The sequence below is a fragment of the Acipenser ruthenus genome, chromosome 14 (assembly GCF_902713425.1).
Source record: "Acipenser ruthenus chromosome 14, fAciRut3.2 maternal haplotype, whole genome shotgun sequence".
Taxonomy (NCBI): domain Eukaryota; kingdom Metazoa; phylum Chordata; class Actinopteri; order Acipenseriformes; family Acipenseridae; genus Acipenser; species Acipenser ruthenus.
Window position 1 is genome coordinate 16194922 of NC_081202.1, and position 18298 is coordinate 16213219.

An 18298-nucleotide genomic window follows, 5' to 3' on the forward strand; every position below is an offset into this window, starting at 1 on the left:
TAACATTGAACTTCCGTCCGTGCCTAAGCGGTGCATCATGGGAATCCAAAGAGTTCCGGTAGCGACTTTTACCCTATCTATGATGTAAATTCTGCCTCATTTCCTATTCCAAGCCTTCTCTTTTTAAAACGATGGCATTTTTAACACGAGTCACCTAGATTTACTTAGAGACACCCCACCTTGGGTTTGAGGTTAGGTTTTTTTTAGGGCAGGTGTTGCTTAAGGTTAAGGTTGCGGTTGGGTTAGAGACAGGGTGGGTTGATTTTTTAGAGTTGCCGAGCTCTGGAAGTGAAAGGTGGGAGTAAATGGGAAATGCCCCAGAATCATCTGATGCCCTCGGGACGCTTTTTAGGGGATATTTCTTTACGCTACCTGCACATACATACAGTCACATAAATGAACATGCTAGGCTAAGGATGGGTGGAGCAAAAATGGCTGTCACCTACACCATAGGCTAAGCGCGACTAATTCGTAACGTCATTCTCAAGTTAGGGTGAAGTGCGGCTTGAGAAGTCACGTGTAAGTGGAAACTGATATTTTTGGCCTGCTCTGTTTGTTGACTAAACAAAAACTTAACAGTACCACGGTACCAAAATAGGTGAGAGATTTTATTATTGCTTATAAGTCGTGTACATGATCTGTGTGTTTATTTCAGTTGCTGCGATTATACGGATCTAAATGCTGTGTAATTAATAATTAATCATACCAATTTAATAATGTAGCCAGTACAGCATGATGGTTGTTGTATTTCAGTGATCCAAATACAGAATCACAATTTGTTTTTCTTGCTATGTATTTGTCAGTTCTATTGATCCTGGAGATGCTCTGCCTTTGTCGTGACAATAATGTATTGTACAATAGGATGCAGCTTCAGTAATTGTTGTGCGCTGGAAACAACAAACTGAAATGTATCATCCAGTGATTATATATGTAAAGAAAGAATAACGTGGTTTGAGTAGATCTAGGAATTGGACATTCTGTACTTCTTCGTCTGCAGTGGAGTGTGCGGGTATTTATAGTTTCACTTTTGTTTAGTTTCACTCAGTGAGGTAAATGCATAACATGCTATTGACAAACATCTGTTCATAAAATATTATTGAATGAATGCATAAATACTATGTTAAGTTTGCCACTATCGTTTTGTTTTGGAGCCCAAGTGGGTTGATTGCAAACCATGCGATCTAAAACACAAATTACTCCACCCCTCGGGATCTGTTGGAATGGTTATAACATATTCCAGACAATATGTGTATACTGTTTAAATGGCTATATTAACACACCGTAAGTGAGTCATCTTTTATTTTGAAAATCCGAAGAAAATTCTAATAAAAAATGAACTTTTTTTCAGATATGTCATTTTCATTGGCATAATTAACAACGTCATGCATTGTCATGGAAACTGCATTTAGAGGTACTTTTTTTTTTTAACACTTTCTAATTGCTTTATCTTATTTTAGTTGTTGTGAAATGTGACTGGGCAACATCTGGACTAATAATCACCCAACTCTGTGGCTCTGGTTCAGTTGTACAGTTCAGTTTACAGTCACTGTTCATTCTTAGAGACAAGTTGCAGGTACCTAAAATCATCAGTGGGTGAGTTTAAAAAAGGAGAAAAGAGGAACTACCTCATAATGTCCTGGTGAACCTGATGCCATAAGGTCACCCTATTATTATTATTTATTTCTGAGCAGACGCCCTTATCCAGGGTGACTTACAATTGTTACAAGATATCACGTTATTTTTACATACGATTACATTTGTATTTTTACACGTTATTTTTTACATACAATTATCCATTTATACAGTTGGGTTTTTACTGGAGCAATCTAGGTAAAGTACCTTGCTCAAGGGTACAGCAGCAGTGTCCCCCACCTGGGATTGAACCCACGACCCTCCGGTCAAGAGTCCAGAGCCCTAACCACTACTCCACACTGCTGCCTATCCACAGCCACCATGAAGATGTCAGTGTAGACCTTGGGGAGATGACCAGCAACTGTCACTCAGAAACTAAATACAAAGCCTAACATCAAACTAATATTGGATTGTATTGACATTGATCTAATTGGTGCCATCCTTTAAATCCCAAAATAGGACACATTTCACATATTTTATGGACAGAAATGAACTAAAGAGACGGACGTACAGTGGTAGAAACTTGATTTTCATGACCTTGATATGTTTTTAATGATTTCAGTGGCAGTGTTTAGATTAATTGAATAACACCTATTCAATTCTACACCTGTGAAGTTTGATGAAGACAGATAAAGACAGTTTCTCTTTTAACTTACTTTCCATGCTATTCTCTGGACAGGCAACGCTAAAAGGAAACACCTGAGTGTCCATGACTGTGCGGCTCTGCGCTGCAGCAGTGAGGGGACATCCTCCCTCACCCAGCCTTTTACCAGCCGCCGCAGCAGCAGAGATTTAAACAGGGGCCTCTACCCTCGGACTGCAAGGAAGAGAGGGAAGCCAGGTACAGTACTTGAAAAGGATGAAGCTTTATTTGAAGCATTTTCTTGAAAAGGATGAAGCTTTATTTGAAGCATTTTCCTGAGCTAAAAAAAACAGGCAATATAGCATTATGATCAGAAAATAGAAATGCAATTATAATCTTATGTATTCATCAGGAAGCAATATACAAGCAGTATATATTTGATATGTTAAGCACCTCCAGAGTCATTTTTAGTAAATATGTGGGTAAGTTCCAAGATTCCTAATTGCAGTGTCTTAGAAAGACCAGATTGTCAGAATTGATGCTATCGCAGGGTAAATGTAGTATTTTTTTTAAGCAAAAGTTATTGGTGTACATAGGTGCAAATGATCATTACAAACAGAGGGGCATTACAGACTACTTCCCAGTAACAGGTCACTGTACAATAAGCCCTCATAAAATGGCAGAAGGGATGATAGAGGAAGACAGTTGTAATGGAGACGTGCTTGCTGAGGAGGAGGAACTGCTGTCCAGTGTCCCGGAAGACTTCTTTTTGGAGGACTTTGCCGAGGAAATGGCATCTAAAGAGGCTGTATTGACAGCCAGTCGGAAACGATCCTTTGATTCTAAAGACGCTCAGGACTCTCATAGCGCAGAGTTCAGTGACTGGGTTAAGAAGCCCTGGTCCGAAGGTAGAGCTCGTGGGCTCCTTGAATCCAAGGAGGAGGAAGAGGAAATTCCTGTTGATCCACTTCCTGATGTTCATTATGGACTTTTGGGAACTAGTCAGTTTCAGCGGGATCCCCAGGGACACATTAGCCACCTTCCAGAAGAACTCCTCATGTCAATCTTCAGTCACCTCCCTGCTCAAGATCTCTATCAACACATCAGTGTTGTCTGCCAACGCTGGAGAGCCATAGTTAATGACCCATTGGTGAGTGCTTTTACTATTCTTTTTTTTTTTAGTTTTAGTAGTTTTGTTATCCTCTTTGGGGATGAATCCCGCCACGAAGGGCATATAGTGGAAATGGACAAATATACCTACGTCTAATTATTTATGTTACACTTCACACAATATATTTGGAGATCCGATAATCCAATTGTTATGAAACTTGGTATTTAAATGATTTAGCATAAGTGATTGAGTGTCAGATTCCAAAGCTATAGGGGGTGTTAGTCTGTTTGTCTATCAGTCCATCTGTATCTCACACTTTCATTTTTGCATCTATCTGGAGACTGGTAGAATGTAATGTTTTTACTGTGTAAGTGTGAAAGCAATAGTTAACCATTCCTGTGTGTTTTTTTTTTTTTCCCTAGTTTGTCCCCTGGAAAAAGCTGTACTTTCAGTTCAGGAAAGGAAAGAGCCAGGCTGTAAAAGAAATTGAGCAGATTCTCTCAGACAATGACATCACAGAGAACCAACAGCAGTGCGTGATGAATCTGGTGAAGTAAGTGGCCACTAGCACTGTCACATATTTTTTTTGTATCTTGAGAAACGCTTATATAATTCTGGTATGAACATTTGTTTGTCAAATATCTTTGAAACCACTTTTAATTTATTTTATATACTCGGTGTTAAGATGCTCATAGTTCAGGAGCTGTTCTTGAGATGCAGTTGTCAGAGTCTCTTTCAACATAGATGTACCTAAATGCCAGTTTATGTATAGTTTGAAGAGCCAGCTCCATCTAGTGAACAGATATTGTGTACCGGCACAGGAATACCAAAAAACACAATACGTGAGTTTCTGCAATAGGCAATAGGAACCACTCCGAATGCTTGGAGCCACTATTGGACATGTAGGATATTTGACAAGAACTCATACCGATTCACAGTTCTGGCACCTGATTAGCTGAGCTTTTGAAAGCTATATTTTGGGAACTATATTTATTTATTTATTTTATAACCCTTATACAAGTTTACTATAGTAAAAGCATAGCAAAGTGTAATACAGCATGAAAGCACAGTAAAGCATTGGGTAAGCATCTTAAAGAATAGTGAGGTATGGTAAAGCATATTAATAAACATGGCAAACCAGGGTACACTACGGTAAATGCATAGTATAATTATGGGAAACGCATGGTAAAATTGCTAAAGCTTTGTGGTAAACTTTTATAAGGGAAGCTGTGCTTGATCACTATGCTGTGTTATTCTACATGCAGGGGACCTGCTTCTTCTTGGTAACTGCATGGTACATGCCTTGTTTTAATTGGTGTCTTTATTTCTGCTTGATATGTATATAGGTACATGTCTCAGTTTAAACACAGCCGAAGTACACAACCAGAGGCCGTCCTGAAGTGTTTGAAAGATCACCACTTGTACCCTCAGGCTGAAGCGTGTATTTATACCAGAATGCCAGAGAAAAAAATAGATGGGGTATGTATCGTTTCAATAAAAGAAAATCACTGCGGTAGGAATTTGAATAAATGTTTTCAAATATACAGTATGTTAAGTTTAAAATATGTTCATATAATATTCTTATCTGTGGTATTGATTATTTCCTCAATTTTGCAGTTATAGTACATAATAAAAATAGCCATGTGTTACATGCAGGACTTCATGCGTTTGTGTTTCTAGAACTGGATTATTATAATAATTCAAACCCCATTAATTTCTTTAGGGGGAAAAAAAGAAAATATTGTGTGCAAATGTAAACACTGTAGGACCCAAAATGTCTTGGTAGGATTGTTAGAACATAAAAGCTGATCACAAGTACAATATTAGGCTGCCATTTCCATTGATTTTGATTATTGAGCCCTCCTAAAGTCAAGGGGATGTCAATGCTTCAAATTGTACCATAGTGAAAATGAACAAGCAAAAATCTTACCAACCGTTTCTCCTCCTTTATCTGTAAGGCTGTGAATGTGTGGGCTGCCTTCGCTCTGATTGTGCTTCTCTCAGATGGTTTGAGAGACGTTCATAATCTAGTGACTTCCCTTAGAAGACCAAGCTCCACCTTGTCGCTCTCTGAGATCTCCGAAATGCTGCACTGCATGGCAGTGCTGCTTTTTGCAATGAGGGAGAATGGAATCAATATCAGCAGCAGGTACGACTGCACATTGACTGAGCGCTAGGGCAGGGCTGGACAAGTGTGAGCTTTCATAGAGATGCCAGGATTAGTAAAAATGTCTGTGGTTTCTGAAAGAAAACTAAAACTACATATTATCTGCACATACAGTATAGAAGTACCCACTCATTACCCATAAAACAACTGCTCTTGGCACTTGAACCCGCAGAGTCTCTGCTACTGTGCAAAATGAAGTTTCACGTAATGAGACCCCCCCCCCAAGTTTAAGATTTTGACAGATCACTTAATAGTGATTCAATCACAATGGAGATAAATCCTGCTCTCTGATTGGCTTAGAAGGTTTACGTAAATTGTAAGCATGTAAAGAAAACTGAGCATGCCTCTGTAAATACTGTCTATAGCTAATTTTGTACTGCTCCACATTTCAGAGTTTTGCTTCAAAATACTATTGGTAGCTATGACTGACGAGTTGCTATGCACAACAGTTTAATGTGTTTTATGCTTTCATCTACCAGGAGAGATGCATGGAACTGCATACCACATGTAAATTACACAGGTGCAATGTGTGATTTGATGAGAGCAAAAGGGATTGAGGGACCTGCGATCTTGTCCCACAATCCTTTTTCACAATCTTCAAATTACACTTTATGTTTCATTGGTTGATTTCTCAATTGTGATTTATAAACTTTACTATTGTGTATTGTGATGAAATTCACATAGGATTTCAATGACTGTAAACACTGTTATACTTTGCATTAGTGTTACTGAATGTTTTGGCATTGCAGTTTATGGGGTTTTGCATTCTGATGGCATTACATTTGATTTGATCACAACATTTAGAAAACAGTGCAGTAACGTTTTCTACATTTTAACTAGGGTGGCACCGATAAAGATTTTCTTGGCCGATACTGATAGCCGAAGGTTATCTGCCCATATACCGGTAATAATAGATAGTACAGGTAAGCTATTAGGACAAGACATAGGGCCTATATTTAAACTGTTTTATAATTATGAATGTTAAAAATGAACAGATAACGTTTACTTGAACAGGTATTGTTTACTTGTTGCATTTACTTCAGAATATGAATACAAAGAATAACGTATAATACATTGTGTGCTTCACAGCAATTTATACATTTGTTTTACAACATAGTCACACAAATAACACTTTGCATTTGTACTAGTAAAACACTTATAAATATATAATGTGACATTATCTTTTATAGCCACTTAGTGTCAAACATTGCGTATTATAACTTCAATCTATATTGTAGTAGAAAAGAAAAATGTAGCCTACGCAATGTCAACTACAACAATGTTAGTTATATTCTTATTTTAAGCATACAGTGCTTAAAAATGCAGCACAACTAAAATTGTTCACTTAATCAAAAATGTCATAAAAATATCCGGTTACAAAATTCAGTCAAACTTGAATTCATTACTTGCAAAAGATGGCACAGTAATCAATTCCTGCTTAAAAATGCCACTGAATACATCCGTAACCAATGTAGGTCAAGCCAGATTAAGATAAACAAAGGTAATTTTGAAGTACATCGTGTAGTAGTAGTCGTAGTAGTACTACTACTAATAATAATAACTTAAACCATCAATGTTTGTGTTTTTTTTTTTTTATAAAGCATCAGAATAATATTCTACTCACAGTTCATCGTTGGATTTAATGTAGCATCAAGTCTGTTCTGCTGCACACAACTCGCTATCCTATTGTTGTCTTCAGATATATAAAAAAAAAAATCCAAACACTGCTCTTTTGAGACTTATTTACTGCAGGATTATCGCGCATTACACAGCACTGGGAAAATTACTGTCTTGTTCTTGCGTCATTAGTAAGCGCGTCTGCCCAAACATTAAATTCAAGCATGAATATCGGTGTAAGTTATCGGCTAAAATAACACAAACTGCAGATAGCCGATTGTGTTTTTTTTTTTTCTTTATATCAGTGCCATGCTGATAGACTCCCGATTATCGGTTTTAGAACTAATTTTAACACTTTTTTTAAATATTCCAACTTTTCTACTGTTTTTCCTACAGGTTTCATTACAACCTGTTTTATGTTTTGCATCTAATGGAGAACTGTACCCCGATCTCAAGAACACAAGGGTCTGGCAAGGGAGCATCTGGGTGAGCCCTTGAAATTTATACTATACCTTTTGAGTGTTCAGCAAAAATATGTCACACAACTGTCAGAAGAAAGATTTTAGGGCTGGCTAACTCTTTTTTTTTGTAACTCTGGCAAGCAGATTTAGTATTTGCTACTATACAGTACTTAAGATCAGAAGTGTTCTTGATTGACAGACAGCACAGTGCTGCTAGCTACATTTTAAAATGTTGTTTCATTCTTTTATTCAGTGTGGCAGAAATAAATCTTACTCATGAACAGCAACAGATCCTGAATCATGAAATCACTAAGGGGCATGTAGTCAAAATCATGGCGTTTGCAGGTAAGTAATAAAAGTGATGTCATTGAAATAGGTAATACTAACTGTACTTGGGGCTAGATGTTAAATATTGGTCAATTAAGCACTAAAGCTTGTAATATTAATATATAGGTTACAGTCTTTTAAAATATGTTTGTTTGTTTTTTAGGTACAGGGAAGACCTCCACTCTTATAAAATATGCACAACAGAGACCCCACCTACGCTTCCTGTATGCAGCTTTCAACAAGTCCGTGGCTGTGCAAGCCAAACGAATGTTCCCATCGAATGTGGATTGTAAGACCATCCATTCCATGGCCTACCAGCAGGTTGGCTTCATGTGAGTACAGAAATGGAATCAATTAATCTTGGTAGTCAGAGCAGAGCTATAGCTCACTCTTCACTGTCCAGGACCTGAAGTAATTCACAGGGGATGTCACACAAAGATAAAGTGTGTAATCAAGGCTTTCATTTGTAGGAAAACTTATGTATATATAAAAAAAGATGTCTTTGCTTGATCGTAAACCTAGCATCGCATGGGGAAATAGTAGTAATGATGTGGTTGATTATTTAAATATTGCTAATTACTGTACATTGACCCATATCTATTGGTTATATGACTAAATTACAGATGAGCAGATCTAATGAACCCTTCTGTTTGTTTAGGTATAAGAGGTATAAGAAGCTGAACATGAATAGTTGCCTGAAGCCTTTCTCAGTGGCATGGGTTCTACCTGAAGGAAGGGGGGGGTTTGTGAGGGCCAAGCTTGTCACCCAGACCCTGCAGACTTTCTTTGCTTCTGCAGATCGTACAATCACCAAAGACCATGTCCCAATGCAGTGCAAAAACACACGGGGAGAAATGGAGCTGGTAGAACATGCAGAGAAACTGGTATGCACAATCCACAAGCATCAGACTATTCTGGGGGGAAAAATAGTACTGAAGTTGTTTCAAAATTGGAGGGGTGATAAGTTCATAAAGTAAGGACCTCATGGGTGCCTAAAAAGATGATGACCAATAAAAATGTACAGAATAATTTAATTTAAGGATTTGTGTTTTAAATGTTATTTAGTATTTTTAACACCAGTATTATTGCAATTTATATTGACTTTGATTGAATTTTAAGGCAAGGTCGGGTTTTGGATGGTGCCCAAAGTGGCAACAACCCTGAATGTAGAGAGGTCATTTCCCATTTGAATAACACACGTTCTGCTGTCTTGTACTGTATAAGTAGTGTTCTGCGTTTTCAGTTTTTATCTTAAAAAAAATTCCAGGAATTTTTCAGAGTTTATTTTCCATAATGATTTCCATTACATTAAAATAGGGATAAAAATCGGAAAAAATCTCAGAAAAAAACACACTTTACATGTGGAGTATGATGCGTAGCAGTTGTGGTTTCTGATTAATAATGTCCCTGGCATGTGTGATGAAGCAGAATCTGTGTAAGTCGAAGACACATTTTATGTTTTCTCTCAATTCCTCAACCACTAAAAATATTATATTTTAGTGTAAGTATTTCAATTTAGCTTTTGATCAAGCTTGTAGTTACTATGCCCAGCAATTGCCACAATAATCAGACTTTGATTGGCCAACATAATCAGGTGATAGTGTGTTTGTGAAGAGACAGAGAACCACATTTGAACGTTATTGATCCTCTGACGTCTAAACATCTGCTGTATCCTAGGATATACAATGTAGAGCTGCTTATTACAATGTCGGAGTCAAGATAAAACAGCAGTTTAATCAAAATATTGTGTATTTCCTAGAAAATAGTACCGGGAAAATATTGAATAGTAGACACAAATCGGGTATTAATCAGTAACAAACAACGTCCAGTTAAAAAAAAAAAAAAATCCTGTAGTGTTTCGTTAAAATTGGGAATAAACCGGAAACGCGCAACACTGTGTATATGTATAAGGTTGATGATTACACCCCAGCAACATAATTGTCTTCTTTTTATTGTTCTACCAATGTGTTCTACAACTTTACTGACATCAAACAATTTCTTACATGTCTGGTGTGATTTAATTCACTTCGGCAAGGTGGAGCATCCTTTTATTTGAATTCAAAGAAAACACTACAATCTCTAGTTCTGATTGCAAATGAGCATTGCTGGATTGAGTTGACCTTAAAGTCAAGTACTGAGCTGTTGAAAATGACCTAATGAGAAGAGTGGAAAAAGACACCCAAGCATACAATTTTGGTGTCAGTAAATGTGATCAAATCTTATTTATTTATGTAGAAAATTGCACATGATGCAGATGGACTCTGGGAGAAGATGAAATTGTTAAAAGAAACAAAAGAATCCAGCTACCACATGACACATGACGGTAAAGAATCATGTTTTCAGTAATGGGATCCTGTTTTTTTTTTTTATCTGCTTGGAAATGAGTGTTTTCACTTCATATGTTATTGTCATCTAACATTGTTTCAGTGTTTTGATCAAGCTGGCTCTTGCGTAACACTTCCTAAATATATTTGCCTAGACTTGCCAAAGCTTTGGATTGTGTTTTTTTTGTTTCAATATTTAATAATATTATTGTCAGTGTCAGTGCTTTTGTTTAATTTTTGACATACTTGAGATACCTTTTGTTGTAGCTCAGGACATTAATTGTATAGAATATATATGCAATTGTCAAGAGCCAATCAAATCGCAACTTTCATGCGATTTGATTGACTCTTGTAATGCTAATATTTGCATATCCTGGTTACCCATAATTCTATAGTTACTGCTTTCTCCCACCTTAACTCCAAAGCTACTTGCACTATATATATATATGTATGTGTATATGTATGTGCTTGCTTTCCTTCTAGGATATCTAAAACTTTGGCAGCTTATGAGGCCATGCCTCAGTCAATATGATGTCATCTTCATTGATGAAGCTCAAGATTGCACTCCAGGTACTGTAACAGATTTTGCTTAAAAAAAAAAAAAAAGAAAATAGGTATGTACAGCCTGCAGATGCTGCTGTGTGATTCAAAATATCTTCAGTCTTTTAGTAACTGTTTTTCCACGACCTCTTATTATTTTTTATTTTTTTTTAGAACTAAATCAACATATGTGATTGTTCTTGTGATTTCTCTCTTTCAGCAATCATGGATATCGTTCTTTCCCAGGCTTGTGGGAAGATCCTGGTTGGAGACCCTCACCAGCAGATCTACACCTTCAGAGGCGCAGTCAACGCCCTGTATGAAGTACCCCATACCCACATCTATTACCTAACACAGGTACAAATACTTTTACAGAGTTTTACAGCTGAATCAGTTAGTGATTTTATTTTAAACCATATTTAACCAGGCTGTTTTGTTTTTCTATAGAGTTTCAGATTTGGCCCGGAAATTGCTTATGTTGGAGCTACCCTTTTAGATGTTTGCAAAAAAGTGAAGAAGACTCTGGTGGGAGGTAATCAGGAAGGTAAGATAGATATTCTTATAATTTATCTGAAACGGTTGAATACTTTTATTTATGTTTTCTTATTCATATACCTGAGTCCTCGGTCACTGATTTTTCGCATAGGAAAAATGCTATACGACTTTTGTAAACATAATTATTAACCCTTTAAAGACTGGCACAGATGATACTAAACAAATGTATTTATTCTGTACTAGGAGTCTGTCTAACCTGGCCTTTATGTTTGTACCAGGTAACGTAAGGGGAAACACAGAGGGGAAGATTGCCATTTTATCCCGCTGCAACTCCACTGTTTTTGATGAAGCAGTGAGGGTGACTGAAAGAGAGACGCCTCCAAAAATCTACATTATTGGCGTGAGTTATAATAAGCATTCTCTGTTCTGTAATATTTTATGACCTAGGGCTTCTGATTTTCGGTTTTAACCGATTTTAAAAACTGATAAAACACCCCCAATACAAAAAAATTGAATCGGTGGATAGCCATTAAACACTGGAACCCATCGGAAAAAGGAAATGGTTAATCAATTCACGTTGATTTCACCCATTTAAAAAAAAAATAAAACCTTCTACAAATAAATATATTTCCCAGCGCAGCTGAGCAATGTCCCGCTTTCCTGCCTTGTATCTGTCATTGATTCGTTCTGAATACTTTAAACCCGTCCCATCTACTGAGTGACAGCACATTCCTACATTTCTATTGGAGACTCCGCTTGCGAGATTTAAAACGAGATTACAATTAGGAATGGAGGGTTGTTAGGATTTAAAGATGTATTACAGTTAAGATACAGAGGATTTAAAACAGAATTGCAAACTCTGGTGAAATGTAAAATAAATGCCTACACACAAAAACCCCAGAAAAATGTGCCTGCGACAATAAGGATTTGGTTGGGGAAGACCGCAAAGGAAAGAAGGTACAATTTAAGTGTGCAAGTACTGTCGAGTTACTACTATAAATATTTTGACAGAAAAAGAACGCTCAAGCATTTTGGAAAGTAACTGAAAACACTAATTTCATACAGTATATCAGAAAACAAAAGCCCTGAAAAGAACGATTTACATAAAACTCGAAAATAGCTAATAATAAGCACTGAAAAATGAAATGAATAAACACCGAAAAACAGAAGCCCTAATTATAACATTTAATTACAGGATTGTTTTTAGGTAAACTCTGTCAGCTTTTCTCTGCATTTGAAATTCAGTAGTGAACATAGGCTGTCCTAATTATCAAAGCTCTAGATTAGTTAATGTGTATATGTCCTGTGTATAGTTTCAGTCTTCACCATGCCACTTTTACTATAATATTTATAGAGCAATAATAAAAGGTTATTACGTCTTAAGATATCATTATTCCGTTTGTCGGATGAGACGTAAAACTGAGGTCCTATTGTAAGTGACTGCAGGAGCAGTTGTGATGCATAGTTCATAAAAGTGTCTGCTAAATGACTAAATAATAATAATAATAATAATAATTGGTAAGCTTGTAAAATGTGCAGACAACACAAAGCTTTGGGGAGCGGCCGACACATTTTAAGCCATCCAGGAAATCCAAATCAATCTAGACCACATACAGAACTGGGCAGAAACATGATACATTAAATTTAATGTAGTGTTACACACCAGTCACAAATAGGTTGGATTCCGATACCTAATGGCTGGTATAGAACTAGAACAGACACACCAGACTTCGGATTTTAAGTAGATTCAGGAACCAGTGTGGGAAAGCAGTTAAAATGGCAAACAAATGCTTGAGTATGAAGTCAAAAGTGTAAAGTACAAATGAAAGGATGAGGTTGTATAACGCTCTGGTGAGAATGTACTTAGAATACTTTGTTCAATTTGGTCACCAAATTACCAAAAGAACATTGTGACTTTGGAGATAATCCAACAAAGAGCCACCAGACTACTCCCAGGGCTAAAAGGAATGAACTATGAAGGTAGGTTGAGGGAACTGAATTATTTAGCCTAGTTCAAAGAATAATTTATTTACATCTTTATAATCTTAAAAGAGGTGACAAAGTTGACCCTTGCATTATTTTTAGCACAGCACAGAACATAGGACCAGAGGAGGTTTTGCTATAAAGTCACAAAATTGAAAAGTGTGTGAAGTATATGGATAATACTGGTTGGATTCAAGAACTGCGATTTAAATCGAATGCATGTTTTGTCTTGCAGGGTGTTGATAGTTTTGGATTAAGAAAAATCTTGGATATCTGGATACTGTTGCAGCCCGAGGAGGAACGGAAGAGAAGTATATAGATACTTTTAAGCAGCTGTTTCTTGTTTTTATGCCTGTGACAGGAGCAAAGGGGCTGGAGAGCAAGAAGACACTGAATACTAAAGGTTTTGGGTTGAAATGCCGGTTTGGCACAATTTTATTGAATATAGACTGGACACTATTAGAAATGTTCCAGCTCAACTTGGTGGTTTCCTTTGTATTCTCTTTTCCCCACTTTTTGTTTCACAACAAAGGAATGATTTTTTCTATTTAACAAACAAAAAAAAACTGAAAACAATAACTGTGAAAAACAAAGATGAATGTGGCTTGAACACAGTAACCACCACACACAATAAGTATAGCTATTTCCCTCACTATACTTGTTTTATCTTCACTAAGCTTTCCCAAAGTACCTTTTACAGCAATTTTTTACTACAACATTAACACAGTATGTTCTGTTTACATTTTCTCACCATTACCAGAGTCACTCATTCCTTTCAACAAAATGGCCTCCAAATCTGTCTGAGCAGACTCTTTTTTTATATCCTCCCACCTGGTGATTAACTGAATTCCCCACCTTTCCTATTGAAAGCAAATTTCTGGAATTTTACAATGATCCAGTTAACCAATTAACCTGAACACATTTATTTTTTTAACCTGTGGCTTGCCAACTTTTTTCAGCTCCCTGCAGTCTTTTTTTCAGGTTCTTAACAGCAGACAGGCTTTGTTCCAGTCCACTTTGTTTGCCCTGCAATAACTTCTGCCTGGCCTACTGTTACAATACCCAATGTAGATTTTCTTCCCATGAGCAACTAAGTTCCTTTTTTTTTTTTTTGCAGAGAACTTGGAAATAGTGGACAAATTTATCCGCTATTTTGCTCGTAAGGATGGCTACAGAGGCCTTAAGGAATATGTCTTTAAAGCTGAGGATGGGGAGCTGGAAGGGAAGATTTCTGTGGTGGAGAAATATACTTTCCGTATCCCTGAGTTGGTACAAAGAATAAAAGACTGTTCTGTCATTGATGTTACATTTGCAGGTAGGCTAAATTCTGAGCATTTGGAAGTTGCACATAATCTTAGGATAATGCCAGCTGAGTATAGTCCAAGGAGAAGTACCACATTGTGTTTATTTCCCAGATAACACATGGGTTGACCCTTCACTGCAGCTGCTATAAATAGTACTTGACTATAACTAGATCTGTGTTTATGGGGTTAAGTTTAAATGAGGCATTGACATAGCCTGCATCTTTAAGTACTCATATTGGCCGTTCTTCTGTGGTGTAGTGGGCAAGTCTGTTTTAAACCTTCTGTTACGTTCTTCTGCTCTGTATAAGGACTTGATCTTCTTAACAGGGACATACATGTACAGTTCACATGTTCTGTATTGTAACTAAACAGTTTTACTATCTAGTGGTGTCTCGGTATTATCAGTATTCCATAGAGAATTCAAACCACAAAGCTGATGTTGCTTTCAATAATACTATCACTTGAACCTGTGTGCATACAAGGTAGTTTTGGCTTTGCAGCAGTGGAATATTGAATACAGTGAAACCTAGCTATTAATGTCAGTCAAGGGAGTAACAATAATAATATGTGGCCTTACCACTGGAAGTGCTAACAAATTAGTGCCAAAGGATTGTGATTTATTTAAAGTTATTCAACTTTACTGTTTTACTTTTTCTAGAAAATGGCTCTGCTAAAAGTTTTGTTTCCCATATTTACCACTGGAGAAATTAAAATAAGATACAATTATAAAACCATTTATTAAAACACCTTTTACTAAACTGATCATGTATTGTATTTATTTTTCTAGATATTGCTCTAGGGACTGTCCACAAAGCCAAAGGACTCGAGTTTGATACAGTAGAAGTAACTGATGATTTTGCTAAAGTCCCATGTGCCAGACATAATCTTCACAGATTACCCAGATTTAATCTTGGTAAGTGTTGGTTTGGAGAATTTGGAAATATGTTGTCTCTATAAATTGCATAATATTTTATCTATGGTAGTTAAATGTCAATTATTTATAATAATAATAAATGTGAATTTCAAGAACTTCATGCAGGAATCCTGTAACTTTTTTTTTGGAAAAAATGTATGTTTTTCCTGTATTTATTTACTTACAAAAATATACATGCAGAAATGTCTTTGTTTAGTCAGTATAAAGTTATCTGATATACAAATATTTATCTCCTATGTGCATTATTTATTTTGCAGTATAAGACACTGAATTTGTTTAAGTTCTCCTTTCTATGAAGTTAGTTCGTGCTGAAATGTCTTCCCTGCAGGGTCTGTTCCTGACGATGAATGGAACTTGCTATATGTGGCAGTGACGCGAGCTAAAAAGTCTCTGGTGATGACCAAATCCATTGAAAACCTCCTCACACTGGCAGGGGTAAGCGGAAGACATCACTGACTGTAGAATTAATATACCCTAGCCTCCAAGAAGTGTTGCAGCAAGTGAATAAATGCAGAAGTAAAGCACTTGTTTCCCTTTGTTACTTTTAGCTTTTTAAATTAAATTACAGGATTTTTTAGGCAATAGTTTCAACCCAGCAAATGGCATATTTATGCAACTGAGCTGTCAGCGTTTGAGTATATGAAGTTTTACTGTATTCCAAAGGGTTCTACTAACAGTTCTTTGTAAACTTTCTCCTGCAGGAATATTTCCTGAGGTCAGAACTCACCAGCAACCTCTTCACAGAGGGCCAGCTGCCTCGCTGCACAGTGAGGGAGTGCCACAACACCGTGAGAGAGGAAGCAGTTCTCACAATGAAGAAAGTGCCCATAAAATATGTGAGGACTTCACTCTTTCTAAGACCTATATCTGCTGTATTTAAGACTGACACACAAGGGAGCCTCTGCTTGTACAGTGTCGGCATACATTTGCCACTAGATGTCAGCCGAGTGTACACAGAGTCATCACAGGGCACATTTTTGTAGTACTATTTAAGAACTACACAGGCTCCTTAAATGTAACATTTCCACTCTATAGGATAGCTGTTACGAAATGCCATTTAGGAATAAGATAATACGGGGCGTCTGTCCGTACATCTATCTGTAAGTCACACTTGTGCATTAATCTGGAGAATCGCTTATCAGTAACATTATAAGCATAAATTATTGCGTGTCGGATTCGATCACATATTTTTGCATTAATCTGGTTTATATGTTATCAAATTGCTAATTGTTATTTTATACTCTTCTGTAACACTCCTGATATGTCATGGTCCTAAACCTTTTCATCATACTGATGGCTCTTATCTCATACCGATGACTGTAATACAGTCACGGTGGGGGATGTATGTTACGACATACCTCTGTGTGTGTGTGTGCTTAAAAAGTATATGGTTAGATGTACTGATTTTAAATAAAACAATGTAATGTATGCCTTGTTTTTCTTATTTTGCAGAGTGACAAAGTAGATGTGGGCGGTTCTTTCTGCTCTACCTGTGTGGAGCAACGCCTGGGACCAATTACATACCTCACAGGTTCTGCAGAGCTTGTGAAATCCATGGATTATACGGTGGAGCATGTAGACTTGCCAGCAAACATAGCCCGGTTGCTTGCTCTGATTTAGAATTATTATTATTATTATTATTATTATTATTATTATTTATTTCTTAGCAGACGCCCTTGTCCAGGGCGACTTACAATCGTAAGCAAATACATGGGGAGATTTAAAGGTATATATTTTCTTATATAGGGTTAGAATATAAAAAGGTTATCTTAATAAAACGAATATGGGTCCAAGACTTTGGACAAAAAGGCTTCCCTCTTTTACTCTATTGCCTATATTTGACTCTCTTGCTATATCACAAGACCTTTCAGTGCATTAAGTATATACAGCCCACATTACATAACCTAGCAGTATATTGGGCATATAAAGCCCACATCACAAAAAAATTGTGTACCAATGTCTACAACTCTCAACGCATAGACTGTCTGGCCAATGGGTTCCGAATTGTTTTTATCAGTAAGTGGGTGGGGTTGGGACTGTCTGTTGTGAGAGTTAACATAAATCTGTCCCTCTGCAACACTGCCTCTAGTATGAAATGCAACATAGAACAAATGTGCTATTTCTTACGTCCACTTGGGGCAGTGTTTGCAGGGGGAAAGCTTAATGATTGCAAACTGATGTAGCAGGGTGCGAGACATGTTTGAGAGCTGTATTAATTCCACAGGGTTTGCTTGAAACTTCCAAGTTTCAAAACTAACGAGGACGTGGTGACTGAAACAGAAAAGTATGTTCAAAGTGAAACTAAACATCAAGAATAATACAAAAGTTTAAGATAATTTCATACACAAACACGTTGCTCTTTTAAGTGGGTTCAGAGCCAAGGCAGATGACCAGATTTTCATGGAACACTCACAAACAGCTTTTTTTTGTCTAATTCATAACATCTGCATCTGTCCCATGCCACAGCCAGATGGAAAATTGATTGTTTAGCACTCCTTTAAGAATGTGGACTATCATCTGATCTGGAGATGCAATATGTACAAATTAAATTCAGTTAATCAGGATTGACCAGAACAAAAGGCCTTTTATTGCTTGACGTTTTTGCTTCCTGTTTTTGAAGACTTACAGCTGTGGCATGACTGCAGTATAGCTACGGAATTTGTGAAGTTTTCAGTTGTCTTAGGAGTGGTCTGTAGCACTAAATCAGAAAAGCATTCAATGACATTTGATTTGTATTTGTTCTGTGTTGTGTGTTTTTTTTATTTTTTATTAAATATTTAGTGAAAGCATCTTCCTGCCTGTCATGATATGTCAAGTACA

General features: G+C 36.8%; 1 protein-coding gene across 5 annotated transcripts; it reads left to right on the plus strand.

The window, feature by feature from the left end:
* Positions 1-306: 306 nt before the first annotated feature.
* Positions 307-18267, plus strand: fbxo18 (F-box DNA helicase 1). Of its 5 annotated transcripts, none has more exons than XM_058985945.1 (22): positions 307-598; positions 1349-1411; positions 2312-2473; positions 2860-3365; positions 3749-3879; positions 4673-4805; positions 5285-5475; positions 7507-7596; positions 7825-7916; positions 8062-8230; positions 8557-8782; positions 10134-10221; positions 10706-10792; positions 10983-11119; positions 11210-11306; positions 11536-11657; positions 13476-13551; positions 14358-14555; positions 15332-15457; positions 15807-15913; positions 16180-16314; positions 16931-18267. In XM_058985945.1, exons 2-22 carry the CDS (start codon positions 1393-1395, stop codon positions 17096-17098), a joined length of 3060 nt encoding a protein of 1019 aa, XP_058841928.1. In that variant the 5' UTR covers positions 307-598; positions 1349-1392; the 3' UTR covers positions 17099-18267. The 5 variants fall into 5 exon arrangements, with proteins under 5 accessions (XP_058841928.1, XP_033889471.3, XP_033889470.3 ...); XM_034033580.3 differs by having other exon boundaries at positions 2866-3365; XM_034033579.3 differs by having other exon boundaries at positions 414-598; positions 2812-3365.
* The last annotated feature ends 31 nt before the right edge of the window (positions 18268-18298 follow it).

What these genes read in the sequence shown, in the direction of transcription:
- fbxo18 (XM_034033579.3), top strand. An exon ending in CAAAATCATGGCGTTTGCAG is followed by an intron (nt 7,917 to 8,061) that starts GTAAGTAATAAA and finishes TTTGTTTTTTAG; the next exon opens with GTACAGGGAAGACCTCCACT. An exon ending in TACCAGCAGGTTGGCTTCAT is followed by an intron (nt 8,231 to 8,556) that starts GTGAGTACAGAA and finishes CTGTTTGTTTAG; the next exon opens with GTATAAGAGGTATAAGAAGC.